This window comes from Carcharodon carcharias, chromosome 26 (assembly GCF_017639515.1).
Source record: "Carcharodon carcharias isolate sCarCar2 chromosome 26, sCarCar2.pri, whole genome shotgun sequence".
NCBI classification, from domain to species: Eukaryota; Metazoa; Chordata; class Chondrichthyes; order Lamniformes; family Lamnidae; genus Carcharodon; species Carcharodon carcharias.
In genome coordinates this window covers 4,871,404-4,890,083 of record NC_054492.1, presented here as the reverse complement: position 1 = coordinate 4,890,083, position 18,680 = coordinate 4,871,404, and the positions used below count along the sequence as shown (strand labels likewise).

The 18,680-nt window shown below is 45.4% G+C and overlaps 1 protein-coding gene across 3 annotated transcripts in view; it reads right to left on the bottom strand.

Annotated features, from left to right (window-relative positions):
* cers3a (ceramide synthase 3a) overlaps positions 1-18,680 on the bottom strand; it is a 151,875-nt gene that overhangs the window by 68,046 nt on the left and 65,149 nt on the right. For all 3 annotated transcript variants that reach the window (XM_041175129.1, XM_041175128.1, XM_041175131.1), the window contains exon 4: positions 15,712-15,830. In XM_041175129.1, the coding sequence (XP_041031063.1) occupies positions 15,712-15,830 (119 nt within the window). The remainder of the gene's footprint in view (positions 1-15,711; positions 15,831-18,680) is intronic.

Here is an 18,680-nt window from a genome sequence, read left to right as displayed (position 1 = left end):
ATACTTGAAAAAAAAACGTCCATTCAAGCAAAATGTGGAGATAAAATAGCAAGGTTACCACTTATTGTGAAAGGGGATCGTCTATCACTTATGGGCAGGAGCTGGCTAAAAGAAATTTGGCTGGACTGGAATAAATAAGTAAAATGTATTGCAACTCCATGTCAGACAAGCATACTGATGCCTTCAAAGAAGGTCTTGGAGTTTTTAAAGACATTGAAGCCTAACTTGCTGTGAAGGCCGAAGCTTCTCCGAGGTTCTTCAAACCATATTCAGTTCCCTACTCAATGTGACAGGAAATCGAGCAGGAACTGGAACAACTTGAAAACTTTCAGATAATTGAGAAAGTTAATCCTGCAGAGTGGGCAGCTCCAATAGTCCCAGTAGTGAAGAATGACGGGTCTATCAGAATATGTGGTGACTGTAAAATCACCATTAATCCTTTCCTGGAAGTGCTTCAGTACTTGCTACAGAAAATTGAGGACCTGTTTGCTGCTCTGAATGGAGGTGAATTATTCACAAAGCTTGACCTATCACAGGCATTTTTGTAAATGCAGCTGAGTGAAGATTCCAGCAAGTTTACAACAATCAGCACACACACAGATCTATATCAATACAAACAACTACCATTTGGAAACATGTCATCACCAGCCTTATTCCAGCAGGCCATGGACAAAATACTGCAGGGCCTCCCTGGTGTAATCTGCTTCCAAGACAACATGCTCATCACCGGGAAAAACCTCCCAACTCATTTAGAGAACCTAGGCAGGGTCCTGTGTAGACTGGAAAAATACGGCATCTGCTGTAAGAAATCCAAATGCTCATTCCTGAAGCCCTCAGTGAAGCACCTGGGACGTGTGATTGATGAAATTGGCCTCTCTACCTCACCCAGAAAGGTGGAGGCAGTGGTGAATGCAACACAGCCCAAAAATGTTAAGGAGCTTCGTTCATTTTTGGGACTTGTGAATTACTACAGCAAATTCATTTCCAGTTTGGCTACCAAGGCAGCACCACTGAATAACCTGAAGAATGCAAAATGGGACCAGTCACAAGCCTGTCAGGAAAGTTTCAAGGAACCCAAGTAAAAGTTCATTTCTACTAAAGTCCTGGCACATTTCAATGAATAGTTATCTGTCAGCCTGGCTTGTGGTGCATCTGGATTTGGTGTTGGAGCTGTCACCTCCCACACACTTCCTGCTGGCAGTGAAAGGCCCATTGCATACACCTCACACACATTGTCCAAGGCAGAACAAAATTATGCTCAAATTAAGGAGGAAGCTTTTGGGCTAATCTATGGAGTCAAAAAGTTCCACCAATATTTGTATGGGTGTAAATTCATGTTAATTACAAACCTTTGATCTGGTTGCTTAGCCCAAAGTCACAAACCCCGACACTTGCCACTGCCGCCTACAAAGATGGGCACTGATCTTATCCGCTTATCAGTAGGAAGTTACATTTCGCTCGACTGAGAATCATGGAAATGCGGACGCACTTTCCACAGCTCCACAGCCCAAACTGAAGTCACTGTTTTCAATGTGAACCAGATGCGACATGTTACCTGTTAAAGCGGATCAAATTCGACTTGAAACATAGAGGGATGCTGTGCTCTCCAAAGTTTACCTGTACACACAGAAGGGTTGGTGTGTACCTCAAAGAGTGAGCTTAAACCTTACTACATGTGTAGATTTGAGCTGATTCTGGAAGGCGGTTGTTTGTTATGGGGAATCAGAGCTGTTATTCCTCCAAAATTCCAAACACGAGTGTTAGAGGAACTTCACCTCGGTCACATGGGAATGATCAAAATGAAAGCATTAGCTCGTCTACATGTATGGCAGCCACGCCTGGAAAAAGACATTGAAGGCATGGTCAGTGATTGACTTCCATGCCAAGAAATGAAGTCTTCTCCTGCACCTGGTCCATTCCATCTGTGGGCTTGGCCTGACCCCCCATGGCAGAAACTTCATGTGGACTTTGCTGGACCACTTCTCAGACATACGTTCCTGACTGTGGTGGATGCCCTCAAAAAGTGGTCTCATGTTATTCCAATGAAGTCGACTACTTCAGCAAAGACCATTGACGCTCTCCAGAATGTGTTCACTACTTTTGGATTGCTGGAGCAAATTGTGTCTGACAATGGCACACAGTTCACATCATATGAATTTCAAACATTTCCTGAAAAACAATGGGACCAAGCAGATTCTCATCTCGCCTTACCACCCATCCTCAAATGGTGAAGTGCAGCACTTTGTCCAGACATTCAAATTGGCCATATTGAAGGGCAGGACACAAACAGATTGGAAGTTGAAGCTGAAGAACATTTTGATGATGTATTGTAACACTCCACATTCAACAACAGGTGTATCTCCTGCTGAGCTGATGTTTGGTAAATGACTGAGTACCAGAATGGACTTGCTATGTCCAGATTTGAAAGGAAAGATTGGTTCAAGGAAACTTGATCAGAAAAGGTCACATGTCACAAGTAAACCAGCTCATGAGTTTAATCTGAATCAGTCCGTTTGGGTCTGAAATTACTGTGGGGCATCAAAGTGGCTCCTGGGAAGAATCATCAAGCGTCGATGACCACTGACCTATAATGTTGAATCTTCCTGTGGAATCTGGAAGAGACACACTGACCAGATTAGAGATGCCAAATCCGAGGAACCAAATTTCCAGGGATCTCCAGTCACAGTGGAAGATTTCTGGAAAACGTCTGCTCCAGTTGGTGAAACCTGAACTGATTCAGCTGACAAACCTGTTGCTGCAACTGTTGAACCTGAACAGAAACAAGTGGAACAGCAGGATCTTCCATTTCTAAGCAAACAAACAGAGGTACCTACGCCAACACTCCTCTCTAGACCAAAACAAATCTGCAAACCGCCTGACTGATTTGTTCCTGGCTAAAGGGGGAAGAGATGTGATGTTTGTGTTTTAATGTTTACGCTTTTGTTGTAAAAGGATTTTTTAGTTAAAAAGAGGTGCTATATAAAAAACCTGACAGTAGGGTGTGCTAAATCCCGAATGTATTGCCCTCTGGTGTAGAATGAGGAATAAAAGAACCTTCTGTTTTCTACACAGGAAGTTGGAGTTCAGAATCAGGTGTGTGTAGATGCGTGCGTGTGTGACTGTTAAGAAGTGACAAAACACTTCAGGGAGGAAGTCAGGAAAATTACAGGCACCAGAGAAGCAGTACTGAGTGAATTGTTGAAGCTGCGGACTGACAAGTGCCTGGGTCCAGATGAACTTCATCCTAGGATCTTAAAAGAAGTGTCTAGTGAGATAGTTGATGCATTGGTTTTAATTTTCCAAAACTCCCTAGATTCAGGAAAGGTCCCATTAGATTGGAAGATTTCAAAGAATTCAAAAAGGGAGGGAGACAGAAAGCAGGAAACTACAGGCTAGTTTGCTTAATATCTGTCATAGGGAAAATGTTTGAAGTTATTATTAAAGAAGCTACAGCGGGGCACTTGGATAAGCTCAAGGTCAGCAGGCAGAGTCAACATGGGTTTGTGAAAAGGAAATCGTGTTTAACCAACTTATTGGAGTCCTTTGAGGAAGTAGCACGTGCTGTGGATAATGGGGAACTGGTGGATGTACTGTACTTAGGTTATCAGAAGGCATTTGATAAAGTGCCACATCAAAGGTTATTGAGGAAAATAAAAGTTCCCGTTATAGGGAGTGACATATTGGCATGGATAGAAGATTGGCTGGCTAACAGGAAGCAGAGAGTAGGCATCAATGGGTCTTTTTCAGGTTGGCAGGAAGTAACGGGTGATGTGCCACAGGGATCAGTGCTGGGACCTCAACTGTTTGCAATTTATACAAATGACTTGGATGAAGACGTTGATGGGATGTTATCGAATTTGCTGATGACACAAAGTTAGGTAGGACAGTAAGTTGTGAAGAACACATAAGGAGGCTACAAAGTGTAGATAGGTTAAATGATTGGCAAAGATCTGCCAAATGGAGTGTAATGTAGGAAAATGTGAAATTGTCCATTTTGGCAGGTAGAATAAAAGAGAAGCTTATTACCTAAATGGCGAGAGATTACAGAGCTCTGAGGTGCAGAGGGATCTGGGTGTCCTAATGCAGGAATCACAAAAGGCTAATATGCAGGTTCAGCAAGTAATTAGCAAAGCTAATAGAATGTTCTCATTTATTGCGAGAGGAATTGAATACAAAAGTTGGCAGGTTATGCTTCTGTTGTACAGGGCACCAGTGAGACCACATTTGGAGTACTGTGTACAGTATTGGTCACCTTATTTAAGAAAGGATGTAAGTGCATTGGAAGTAGTTCAAAGAAGTTTACCAGACTAATACCTGGAATGGGTGAGTTGTCTTAGAAGGAAAGATTGGACAGACTAGGCTTGTATCCACTGGAGTGAAAGAGGCAACTTGATTGAAATATATAAGATCCTGAGGGGTCTTAACAGGGTGGATGTGGAGAGGATGTTTCCTCTTGTGGGAGAATCTAGAACTAGGGGTCACTGTTTAAAAATAAGGGGTCGCCCACTTAAAACAGAGACTAGGCGAAATTGTTTCACTCGGGGTTGAGAGTCTTTGGAACTCGCTTCCTCAAAAGGCGGTGGAAGCAGAATCTTTGAATATTTTTAAGGCTGAGGGGGATAGGTTCTTGGCAAGCAAGGGGGTGATAGATTATCGGGGGTAGGTGAGATTTCCGGTTAATATCAGATCAGCCACGATCTTATTAAATGATGGAGCAAGCTTGAGGAGCTGAGTGGCCTACTCCTGCTCCTTGTTCGTATGTAAAAATTTCTTTAGGTATGTAAAAAGGAAAAGGTTAATTAGGACAATGTGGGCCCAATACAGGTGGGGACAGGAGAATTTATAATGGAGAACAAGGAAATGACAGAGGAACTAAAAGGTTATTTTGTGTCTGTCTTCATGGTAGAAAATACAGAAAATCTCTCAGAAATACTGGGCGACCAAGGGACTTGTGAAACTGAGGAACTAAAGGAAATTAGTATTAGTAAAGTGGTAGCACTTTAAAAGTTAACAGACTGAAGGTTGATAAATCCCCTGGACCAGATGAGTTTAATTCCAGGAGGTGGCTAAAGAGATAGTGGATGAATTGGTGGTTATCTTTCAAAATGTTATAGATTCTGGAAAGGTTCCTGGGGAATAGAAAATAGCAAATGTAACCCCACTATTTAAGAAGGGAGGAAAATGGAGAACTACACACCTGTTAGTTTGACGTCAGTCGTAGGAAAAAGAATCTATTATAAAGGATGTGATAACTGGACATTTAGAAAAGAATGGTAAAATTGGGCAGAGTCAACATGGATTTATGAAAGGGAAATCAGGTTTGTCAAACTTGTTGAGTCTTTTGAGAACATTTCTTGCAGCATTGATAAAGGAGAACCAGTGGATGTGGTGTATTTGGATTTTCAGAAGGCTTTTAATAAGGTTCCAGACAGGAGGTTAATAAATAAAATTAGAGCGCATAGGACTGGGGGAGTATACTAGTATGGATTGAGAATTGGTTAACAGACAGAAAGCAGAGAGTAGGAATAAACGGGTCATTCTCAGGATGGCAGGCTGTTCCCAGTCGGGTACCACAAGGATCAGCGCTGGGTCCACAGCTGTTCACAATCGAGATAAACAATTTGAGTGCACAGACCAATTGTAATATTTCCAAATTTGCTGATGACACCAAACTGGGTGGGAACGTAAGTTATGAGAAGGATTCAAGGAGGCTTCAAGAGGACTTGGGCAGGCTAAGTGAATGGGCTAGAACATGGCAGATGGGACATAATGTGAATAAATGTGAAGTTATTCACTTTGGTAGAAAAAACAGAAAGGCAGAATATTTCTTAAATGGTGAGATTGGGAAGTGTGGATGTCCAAAGGGACCAGACTGTCCTTGTTCATGAGTCACTAAAAGCTAGCAAGCAGATGCAGCAAGCAATTAGGAAGGCGAATGGTATGTTGGCCTTCACCATGATGGGATCTGAGTGCAGGAGTAAAGATGTCTTTCTGCAGTTGTATAGAGCCTTGGTGAGACCTCACCTAGAGTATTATGCACAGTTTTGTTCTCCTTATCTAAGGGAGGATGTACTTGCCATAGAGAGAGTGCAATGGAGTTCACCAGATTAATCCCTGGGACGGCAAGAATTTCTTATGAGGAGGTATTGGAGAGACTGGATCTGTATTCCCTAGAGATTCAAAGAATGAGGTTTCTACTTACAAAATTCTTACAGGGTGGATGTAGATAAGATGTTTCCCCAGCTGGTGGGTCTAAAACCAGGGGACATAATCTCAGGATAAGGGGTCGGCCATTTAAGACTGAGATGAGGAGGAATTTCTTCACTCAGAGGGTGGTGAATCTTTGGCATTCTCTACCCCAGAGGACTGTGGAAGCTCAATCATTGAGCATGTTCAAGACAGAAAAGAGAGATTTATGGAGCCTAATGACATTAAGGGATATGCAAATAGTGCAGGAACGAGTCATTGAGATAGATGATCGGCCAAGAACTAACTGAATGGTGGAATAGGATTAATGAGCTGTCCTGTTCCTATGTTCCTAACTGTATGTTGCCCACATTCTGGACTGTGGAGTATGATGTACCCGAGTAGCCATGTTGGATCGTATAATAGAAGCTCAATAAAGAGCCATGTAGTCATACTGGAATCATGAAGTGTGATGTCTCAAAGGTGACCTGATCCTGGACTGTTACCACTGATAGATGTATACTCAGCTGTTTAAGTAACAAAATGAATTAGAACAAGAAAGCAGTCTAACAGAAATTGCTGGAAAAACTCAGCAGGTCTAGCAGCATCTGTGGAGAGGGAAACAGAGTTAACGTTTCAAATCCGTATGACCCTTCTTCAGAGATGGTCTAACAGGTTGGACTAGTTTCAGGAAAAATAGGGGATAAGGGGATTTGCTTTGCAGTGTTAGTGAAGGATTCTCTACATAGTTATGTAGGAATGTGCATGGGCATTTGGAATAGACAGAATCCTTATTGACAGAGTTAGGAAGGTAAGGAAATGGTCCAGTTCTGAGAGATTTTTTTCTTCACAATGTCCCACACAGTGTAGATGAGACAGAGGGGAAAACTGTAAACAGTTTAGGGAGACATGCAAGAACAACACACGTCTAATTCTGGGTGATTAAAACAGTTCCAAGACAATCTGGATGAAGGTAATAAATGCTCCTGAGGGGTCTTGACGGGGTGGGCGATGTTTCCTCTTGTTGGAGAACCTAGAACTAGGGTTCATTGTTTAAAAATAAGGGGTCGCCCATTTAAAAAGGAAATGAGGATGAAAATTTTCTGAGGGTCGCGAGTCTCTGGAACTCTCTTCCTGAAAGGTGGTAGAAACAGAGACTTTGAATATTTTTAAAGCAGAGGTGGATAGATTTTTGGCAAGTAAGGGGGTGATAGGTTATTGGGTGTAGGCAGGGTGCAGATTTGAGGTTACTATCAGATCAGCCATGATCTTATTACATGGTGGAGCAGGCTCGAGGGGCTGAATGGCCTACTCCAGCTCTTTGTATGTTTGAATGTCTGTATGAGTGCAAAGTGGGGAATACTTCAGAAGATATGCAGGACTGCTTCCTAGGTGTGACTGTGCAACAAGGAAAGGAGCATTGCTTGATTTAATCCTTAGAAAGGAAGTGAGTCAAATGTGAGAATAGGGGAATGTGGAGAGATGGCAACACAACATAGTTAAGGTTTGAACATGAACAAGAATAAGATGATGAGAAGCCCAAGATAAAGGCACTGGACTAGAAAAAGATCAGGTTCGGGGAGATGAGAGAGAATTCTGGCCAAATTAACTGGGCAGGAAAGTTATCAAACTGGTCAACACATCAGCAAATTGGAAATCTTCAAATATGAAATGCAGAGAGTGCAAAATAAATATTTTTCTCAAGGTAGAAAGAGGTTGCATCAAAGTATAGGGGAGAAATTAGTCCTGGTCCACGTTTCAGTTGAGAACACTGCAGCTGAAGGCATGATCACCCAGAGGTTCAGTGCCTGCCACATTGGTAACAATTGATTCAATGTGTTGAGGCTGTTTGCCTAAAGCAGGCATTAGCCTGTGAATATACCAATTAGGGGCCGAGTGGCTGTTTTAAGACCCTGTTTCCAAACTCAGCTTCACCTGAGTGGAGCACATATGGCATAACCGATGGACCTGAAAGGAGGTCACTGTTGGAAAGCTAATACTCCTTTTAATTATTTTAACGTGGAATCAGGAGGAGCAGTGCGGCTCCTTCTGGATCCATAACAACCCTATCATCTAAAATGAGGGGAGAGGTTAGGAGAAATATATTTACCCAAAGGAATGTTGGAGCATGGAATACCTTGTCACAGAGTGGCTGAGGCAGAAATCACTGTGCTTTTTAAGGAAAATGTGAATAGATATTTGAAGCAGAGGAAGGCACACTAGGGAGAGAATGGGATGGTAGGATTAGTTTTGGATTGTTCTAACAAAGAGCCAGCACAGACCTGATACGTTGAATGGCCTCCCTCTTGTTAAGTAATCTTTTGTGGTTCTGTTTGATTTTTCTTCCTGTGCATTCTCTCTCTGGGTAGGTAGGTAACCATTTCCCATGTCCTTCTAAGTCATTCTCAGGAAAGTATCTTGGGTTTCATCCTTGAGCTCACTCCCTGTGGCAAGTTCCCAAGTTTGCACTGGGTAATCTCAAACAGAATTCCACCATGTGAATGCTTGCAGCTGTTGGCACATCTATGTGTGACATGTGAGAGGTACAACATGAACTCAGAACCAGCTACTCCTCTGCTGGTTCACTGGGTGTCACTGAGACATTTCTCCCAGCACAATCAATCTCGAGCCTCAAGTCCCTGCAAGCATCAGGGTTCTTTGCTGTGTCCCCAAGACAGGGAGTGGAACAGTGGTCAGGATTGCTATTCCACCATCTATTGATCTCTGGTCATAGAGTCAGAGTTATACAGCACAGAAACAGGCCCTTCGGCCCATTGTGTCCATGCTGGCCATCAAGCACCTATCTATTCTAATCCCATTTCCCAGCACTTGGCCTGTAGCCCTGTATACTATGGTGTTTCAAGTGCTCACCTAAATACTTCTTAAATGTTGTGAGGGTTCCTGCCTCTACCACCCCCTCAGACAGTGTGTTCCACATTCCAACCACCCTCTGGATGAAAAACTTTTTCCTCAAATCCCCTCTAAACCTCCTGCCCCTTTCCTTAAATCTATGCCCCGTGGTTATTGACACCTCCACTAAGGGGAAAAGTTTCTTCCTATCTACCTTATCTATGCCCCTCATAATTTTGTACACCTCTATCAGGTCCTCCCTCAGCCTTCTCTGCTCTAAGGAAAACAACTCTAGCCTATCCAGTCTCTCTTCATGGTCTATGTGTTGACAACAGGATTGGCAATGGCTGTAATGTCACCAACATTGCATTGACACTCACTGTGGAGACTTGTACATAAAGTTAAGATAAAGGTTGTTCTTGTGCAACTGTGCCCAGTATGAGGAAGTAATGTTGGCACAATACAGGGAAATAGATCTGTGCACTTATTGAAACTGCTATGACTACCAGTGATAGGAGACAGCTCCACACTAACACTCCCATTTCAATCTCAATGAATTATACATTTAATGTTGAAACTCTAGAGAATCCAATGTTCCTTTTGAACAGATGGCGTGTGTGAGATTAATGCACAGCTTGCTATAATGGAGAGCAAATTCGTAGATTTGCGGTCATATCAAATGTCCCTATTTGTCTTAATCTCCCTTTGAATAATAACGCTGTACTGTTCTAATTGCCAAATTATGGTCACAGATTGTGCACTGATTGTCCAATTTTCTTCTGCATACTAACATTGACTTTTACTACCTCTTTATCGAATAGTTTATGTGATCGGAGCCATTAAACCTCCTCCTGAGAAAACCTCTTAACGGTTCCCTCCTTCTCACCCAAACCACTGAAATGTCCGACATCTTGTCATTTCAGCAATTTAATCCAGCGGGAATGACACAGCGAGGCCCCCAGATTGGGACAGGAGGGTAAAAGTGGTCTTTGTTGGTAGCACAAAACATGCAACCACATGTGGGCAGGCTGTTTGACACCTCAACCCTCAATGTCACTCAAAAAGAAAACTGAACATGCCATAAGACCTCCTGTCGATTCTTGATTGTTGGTTCTGTGGTACTGGCTGAGACCAGTTACCACCTCCAGTGCGGTCTGAGGTGCGTTAGTATATTGTGGACAGGCTCTGCAGCGAATGGCACCTTTGCAGCCAATTTGGGACAAATCCCTACTGTGGACAGTGGTGGCACCTTATATTACATAGTGCCTTTAATGTAATAAAACATCCCAAGATGCTACACAGGAGCTTTATAACATACAATATGACACAGAGCCACATCATCGGTCAGGTGGGGTAGATTTTAAGGACTGTCTTAAAAGAAGAAAATGAGGTAGAGAGTCGGAGAGATGCAAGGAGGGAATTCTGGAGCTTGGGGCCTTGGCAATTGAATCACGGCCACTGATGATGACCAGGATTAGGGAATTGTGGAGCTGGAGGAGGTTAAAGAGATAGGGAGGGGCGAGGCCAGGGACAGATTTGAAAACAAGGATGATAATTTTAAAATCATGATGTTGCTTGACTGGGAGCCAGTGTAGGTCAATGAGCACAGGGAAGATAGGTGAATGGGACTTGGTGGAACTTAAGACACAGGCAGCAGAGTTTTGGATGAGCTCAAGTTTACAGAGCGCAGAATGTGGGAGAGCAGCCAGGAAGTGTTTTGGAATAGTCAAGTCCAGAGGTAACACAGGCATAACGAGGGTTTCAGCAGCAGCTGAGCTGAGGCAGCGCAAAGTCGGCTGATGCTACGGAGTAGAAATAGGTGCCCTTGATGAGGATATGAATATGAAGCCAGAAGCTCATCTTGGGATCAAAGGTGAAGCCCAGGTTGTAAATGTTTCAGTTTAATCTCAGACTGTTGCCAAGGAGAGGGATGGAGTCAATAATTAGGAAATGGAGTTTGAGCGGGGACAGAAAACAATGGCTTCAGTCTTCCCAATATTTAATGGATGTCGGATAAAGCAATCTGATCATTTAGCTACAGTCGAGAGCGGTGGTGGAGCTGTAGAGCTGGGTGTCGGCAGCGTACATGTGAAAACTAACAGTGTGCTTTTGGATTGATGTTAACCAGGGCAGCATGTGGATGAGTAATAGGAGGGGGGCCAAGGATGGATCCTTGGGGGTCAACAGAAGTAACGGGTGTGGGAGCAAGGAGAGAAGCCATTGCAGATGATTCTCTGGCTATGATTAGATAGATAAGAGTGGACCCAGGAGAGAGCAGTCCCACCCAGCTGGACGAGAGTGGAGAGGCGTTGGAGGAGGATGGTGTGGTCAACAATGTCAAAGGCTGCAGACAAGTCGAGAAGGGTGAGGAGGGAAAGTTTACCTTTGTCATAATCACATAGGATGTCATCTGTGATTTTGATAAGAGCTGTTTTGGTACGTGGCAGGGAAGAAACTTCATTGGAAAGATTCAAACATGGATTTCTGAGAAAGATGGGAATGGATTTGGGAGGTAATACCATGTTTCAGGACTTCAGAAAGGGAGGTTGGAGATGGGATCGTAGTTTGCAAGGATTAGTATTTTGAGGAGAGGGTTGGTGTGGCTGACTTAAAAGGAGAGAGGGGCATGAAGAGAAAACCATTAACAATATCAGCTAACATGGACATCAGAGGGCAGAGCTTTGAGAAGGATTCAGTCAGTTCAAGGGCAGCCTTTGGTCTATTCTGACAAAAGATCATTGAGCTGAAATGTTAACTCTGTTTCCCTCTCTACTGATGCTGCCTGATCCACTGAGGATTTCCAGCATTCTGTTTTTATTCTAACTTTCAGTCTACTGGTTTATGCTGAAATGTCCTGCTCACAAATTCAGTTTCTGATCTAACATTGACAATCACCAGCGCGTCTTTGTGTTGCGAACGAGTACATGAATGGAGGTCAATCTGACACTTGGGATACTCCGATTTGAACAACTTGTTTCACAGATAAAGCAATATTACAGCATTTCAGTTGAAATGAAATGTAATAAAGGATGATTTACACAAACATACGAATTATGAGCAGGAATAGCCACTTGGCCCCTCGAGCCTGCTCTGCCATTCATTAAAATCATGGCTGATCTGAATGTAACCTCAAACCCACATTCTGGCCTACCCCTAATAACCTTTCACCCCCTTCTTAATCAAGAATCTACCTAGCTCTGCCTTAGAAATATTCACAGACTCTGCTTCCACCACCTTTTGAGGAAGAGAGTTCCAAAGTCTCACAACCCTCAGAAAAAATTTCTCCTCATCACTGTCTAAGTAAACGAACCCTTATTTTTAAACAGTGACCCCTTGTTCTAAATTCTCCCACAAGAGGAGATATTGTCTCCACATCCACCCTGTCAAGACCTCTCAGGATCTTAAAGGTTTCAAATAAGTCGCCTCTTACTCTTCGAAATTCCAGTGGGGACAAGCTGAACCTGTCCAGCTTTTCCTCATAAGAGGAAACCTGCCCTTTCCTGGTATTTGTCTGGTAAACCTTCTCTGAACTGCTTCTAAGGCGTTTACATCTTTCTTTAAATAAGGAGACCAGTCTTGTACACAATACTCCAAAGGTGGTCTCACTAATGCGCTGTACAACTGAAGCATAACCCCCCTACTTTTGCAATCAATTCCCCTCACAATAAACTATAACATTCTATTAGCTTTCCTAATTACCTGCTGTGTCTGCATACTAACCTTTTGTGATTCATGCACTAGGACACCCAGTTTCCTCTGAATCTCTGAGCTCTGCAATCTCTCACCATTTAGATAATAAGCTTTTTCATTCTTCCTGCCAAAATGAACGATTTTACATTTGCCCACATTATACTCCATTTGCCAGATCTTTGTCCTATTTAGGTCACTTTGTAGCCTCCTTATGTCCTCTTCACAATTTATTTTCCTACCTATCTTTGCATCAGCAGCGAATTTAGCCACCATTCCTTCAGTCCCTTCATCCAAGTCATTTATATAAAGTGTAAGAAGTTGAGGCCTCAACACTGATCCCTGTGGCACACCACGCGTCACATCTTGCCAACCAGAAACAGGACCTTTTATGCCAACTCTCTGGCTAGCTAACAGGAAGCAATCTTCTATCCATGCCAATATGTTCCACCCTACACCATGAGCTTTTATTTTCTGCAATGACCTTGGATGTGGCACTTTATCAAATACCTTATGGAAATCGAAGTACAGCACATCCAGTGGTTCCCCTATATCCAAAGCACGTGACTACTTCAAAGAATTCCAACAAATTGGTTAAACATGATTTCCCTTTTACAAAGCCATGTTGACTCTGCCTGATTGCCTTGAATTTTTCTAAGTGCCCTGCTATGACATCTTTAATAATAGCTTCTAACATTTTCCCTATGACAGATGTTAGGCTAGCTGATGTGTAGTTTCCTCCTTTCTGTCTCCCTCCCTTTTAGGATAAAGGAGTTACATTTGCTATTTTCCAATCTAATGGAATCTTCCCCAAATCTAGGGAATTTCAGAAAATTAAAACCAATGCATGAGTGGCACATGAGGTACACAAATCACATGCTTACGTGTGTTTCCATAGCTAATCTGTCCTGGAACAGGTCACTTACCTGAAGCCAGAGGCTATACCTTGAGGGGTGCCATTTCACATTTACTCTTACCACCTGCCATAGGTGTACTGGAAGGATTTCCAGGCTGATAATCAACCTGTTTTGCCATGTTATGAACATACCTGCCGTGGCATTCAGATCCTGCAGTGGGACTTGAATCCAGAGCTTCTGGCTCCGAGGCAAGGACATTGCCCACTACACCACAAGACCTCCCATTCTAGAAAACAGAACAGAAAATCTCGGCTGATACTCCCAGTGCAGTACTGAGGGAGTGCTACACTGTTGGATATGCTGACTTTAAGATGAGACTTTTTTAAAAATTCGTTCCTGGGATGTGGGCATCACTGGCAAGGCCAGCATTTGTTGCCCATCCCCAATTGTCCTTGAATTGAATGACTTGCTTGGCCATTTCAGAGGGCAGTTAAGAGTTGACCACATTGCTGTGGGTCTAGAGTCACATGTAGGCCAGACCGGGTAAGGACAGCAAATTTCCTTCCCTAAAGGACACTAGTGAACAAAGAACAAAGAAAAGTACAGCACAGGAACAGGCCCTTCGGCCCTCCAAGCCTGCGCCAATCATATTGCCTGTCAACTAAAACATTTTGCACCTCCGGGGTCCGTATCCCTCTATTCCCATCCTATTCATGTATTTGTCAAGCTGCCTCTTAAACATCACTATCGTACCTGTTTCCACCACCTCCTCTGGCAGCGAATTCCAGACACTCACTACCCTCTGCATAAAAAACTTGCCCCGCGCATCTCCTCTATAGTTTTCTCCTCTCACCTTAAATCTATGTCCCCTAGTAATTGACTCTTTCACCCTGGGAAAAAGCTTCGGTCTATGTACTCTGTCCATGCCACTCATAATTTTGTAAACTTCTATCAAGTCGTCCCTCAATCTCCGTCGCTCTAGTGAGAACAATCCGAGTTTCTCCAACCTCTCCTCATAGCTAATAACCTCCAGACCAGGCAGCATCCTGGTAAACCTCCTCTGTACCCTCTCCAATGCCTCCATATCCTCCTGGTAATGTGGCGACCAGAATTGCACGCAATATTCCAAAGGTGGCCTAACCAAGGTTCTATACAGCTGCAGCATGATTTCCCAGCTTTTATACTCAATACCCCGGTCGATGAAGGTAAGCATGCCATATGCCTTCCTGACTACCTTATCTACCTGTGTTGCCACTTTCAGTGACCTGTGGACCTGTACACCCAGATCCCTCTGCCCGTCAATGCAATTAAGGGTTCTAAAAACCAGATAGGTGTTTACACCAATCGATGACAGACAGTGCTGAATCAGGCTGGCAGTGAAAAGCACTGTGGGCAGACCTACACCACATCAACTGCAGCAGTTCAAAGAGGTGGCTCACCGTTACCTTCTCAAGGGCAATTAGGGACGGGCAATAAATGCTGGCCTAGCCAGCGACACCCACATCCTATTAACAAAGAAAAAAGGTAAAGGGTAAATGTAGAGTGTTTATGTTTAGTTTCTAGATGTGGAATTTTTGACAGGAGGAATCTGAATTTTCAGTTCAGAGTCGCTCACTCAATATTGGATCCTGCAAAAGGTCAGACATTTCTGACTGAGCTTTTAGCCCGGCAATATTATTAGGTTGTGTTTCATTTCAGAGTACACACACCAGCTTCTCATTATTTGTCAGGTTGTTAGATTATTCTATGCCAGTTGCATTGTATCTCCAAATATTGTCATGTACACAACAGGATTTGCAAACATCTATTTTTCTCTGTAATAATTAACCAAATCCAGAGGTTTACAGAACGTGAGTTCATTCAGTATAGTGTGACCGGACCTTCACAAGTTCATTCATATTTTGCAGCAAGTCTCTGCTGTTTACATCAGTATAGCTCACCATCACCTTCTCAAGGTCAATAAATGTTGGCCTAGCCAGCGACATTCACAAACAACGAACGAATAAAAAAAACCCCAGCAATTAGCAATCTGAATCTTCAAACTAATCAGATGTACAAAGGTACTCCCTGAGAAAGAAACAAAACAATTCAACATTCGCAGCAGGTTCTTGTAACAACATCTGAAACTTACCAAGCCTCTCGAAATTTTTTCATCAAACTGGGCCTATCTTGATTGCGCCTCCTCCTAAACCATCTCTCAATCGTCCGGACTGTCCAACTGCATTTCTTTGACAAGCCTTCGATCTGTGACTGTAAAATATAATTGACGACTTTAAATTTAAAAAAATCTACAGAATTAATTCAATGCCTCATTATAATCTTTTTGCCTTAGTATATAGCTCTAAATCATATTCATATGAACGTGAGGGACATTCCAAATGCCAAGACGTTATTCTTCCTGGCGATTTCAGTGTTGCGTCTGTCAGAGATTCACGGCCAATGTGCCTCAGTCATCAGCAGGTGGGCAAGATCAATGACAATGGACAACAGCTTCCGGAACTTTCTGCCCTGAATGAAGTCTGCATCAGCAACGTTTTATTCAAACGCAAGCATCACCACAGGGTATCATGGCATCACCTAGGAATGGCCATTGGCACCAACTTGACCTGATTATCATAAACTCTGCCCAGTGTTCTCCATACCCACACCGACCACAGCGCAGGTTGTGACAGTAACCACTCCCTTGTCAACAGCAAAGTGAAGGCGCAACCCCAAAGGTTTGACAGCTCCAAACACACCCAGCGGACATCAACATCCCTGACACAGACCAGCTCTGACACGGACCAGCCTTGACATGGACCAACGCGAATCAACATCCCTGACATGGACCAGCCCTGACACGCACGAGCGCGCATCAACATCCCTGACAAGGACCAGCCCTGACACGCATCTGCGCGCATCAACATCCCTGACACGGACCAGCGCACATCAACATCCCTGACATGGACCAGCCCTGACACGCACCAGCACGCATCAACATCCCTGACACGCACCAGCGCGCATCAACACGCCTGACACGCACGAGCGCGCATCAACATCCCTGACAAGGACCAGCCCTGACACGCATCTGCGCGCATCAACATCCCTGACACGGACCAGCGCACATCAACATCCCTGACATGGACCAGCCCTGACACGCACCAGCACGCATCAACATCCCTGACACGCACCAGCGCGCATCAACACGCCTGACATGGACCAGCGCGCATCAACACGCCTGACACGGACCAGCGCGCATCAACATCCCTGACAAGGACCAGCCCTGACACGCACCTGCGCGCATCAACATCCCTGACACGGACCAGCGCACATCAACATCCCTGACATGGACCAGCCCTGACACGCACCAGCACGCATCAACATCCCTGACACGCACCAGCGCGCATCAACACGCCTGACACGGACCAGCGCGCATCAACACGCCTGACACGCACCAGCGCGCATCAACATCCCTGACACGGACGAGCGCGCATCAACATCCCTGACACGGACCAGCGCGCATCAAAATCCCTGACATGGACCAGCCCTGACACGCACCAGCATGCATCAACATCCCTGACACGCACCAGCGCGCATCAACACGCCTGACACGGACCAGCGCGCATCAACACGCCTGACACGCACCAGCGCGCATCAACATCCCTGACACGGACGAGCGCGCATCAACATCCCTGACACGGACCAGCGCACATCAACATCCCTGACATGGACCAGCCCTGACACGCACCAGCACGCATCAACATCCCTGACACGCACCATCGCGCATCAAGACGCCTGACACGGACCAGCGCGCATCAACACGCCTGACACGGACCAGCGCGCATCAACATCCCTGACAAGGACCAGCCCTGACACGCACCTGCGCGCATCAACATCCCTGACACGGACCAGCGCACATCAACATCCCTGACATGGACCAGCCCTGACACGCACCAGCACGCATCAACATCCCTGACACGCACCAGCGTGCATCAACACGCCTGACACGCACCAGCGCGCATCAACACGCCTGACACGCACCAGCGCGCATCAACACGCCTGACACGCACCAGCGCGCATCAACATCCCTGACACGGACCAGCGCGCATCAACATCCCTGACACGGACCAGCGCGCATCAACATCCCTGACACGCACCAGCGCGCATCAACACACCTGACACGGACCAGCGCGCATCAACATCCCTGACACGCACCAGCGCGCATCAACATCCCTGACACGCACCAGCGCGCATCAACATACCTGACACGCACCAGCGCGCATCAACATCCCTGACACGCACCAGCGCGCATCAACATCCCTGATGCGGACCAGCGCGCATCAACATGCCTGACGCGGACCAGCGCGCATCAACACGCCTGATGCGGACCAGCGCGCATCAACACGCCTGACGCGGACCAGCGCGCATCAACATGCCTGACGCGGACCAGCGGGCATCAACACGCCTGACACGGACTAGCGCGCAACAACATCAATGAAATGCACCAACGCGCATCAACATTCCTGACACGGACCAACGCACATCAACATCCCTGACACGGACCAACGCGCATCAACATCCCTGACACGGACCAATGCGCATCAGCATCCCTGACACGGACCAACGCGCATCAACATCCCTGACACGGACCAGCGCGCATCAACACCCCTGACACGGACCAGCGCGCATCAACACGCCTGACACGGACCAGCCCTGACACGGACCAGCGCGCATCAACACGCCTGACACAGACCAGCCCTGACACGGACCACCGCGCATCAACATCCCTGACACGGACCAGCCCTGACATGGACCAGACCTGACACGGACCAGCCTTGACGCAGACCAGCCCTGACACGGACCAGCGCGCATCAACATCCCTGACAAGGACCAGCCCTGACACGCACCTGCGCGCATCAACATCCCTGACACGGACCAGCGCACATCAACATCCCTGACATGGACCAGCCCTGACACGCACCAGCACGCATCAACATCCCTGACACGCACCAGCGCGCATCAACACGCCTGACACGGACCAGCGCGCATCAACACGCCTGACATGCACCAGCGCGCATCAACATCCCTGACACGGACCAGCGCGCATCAACATCCCTGACA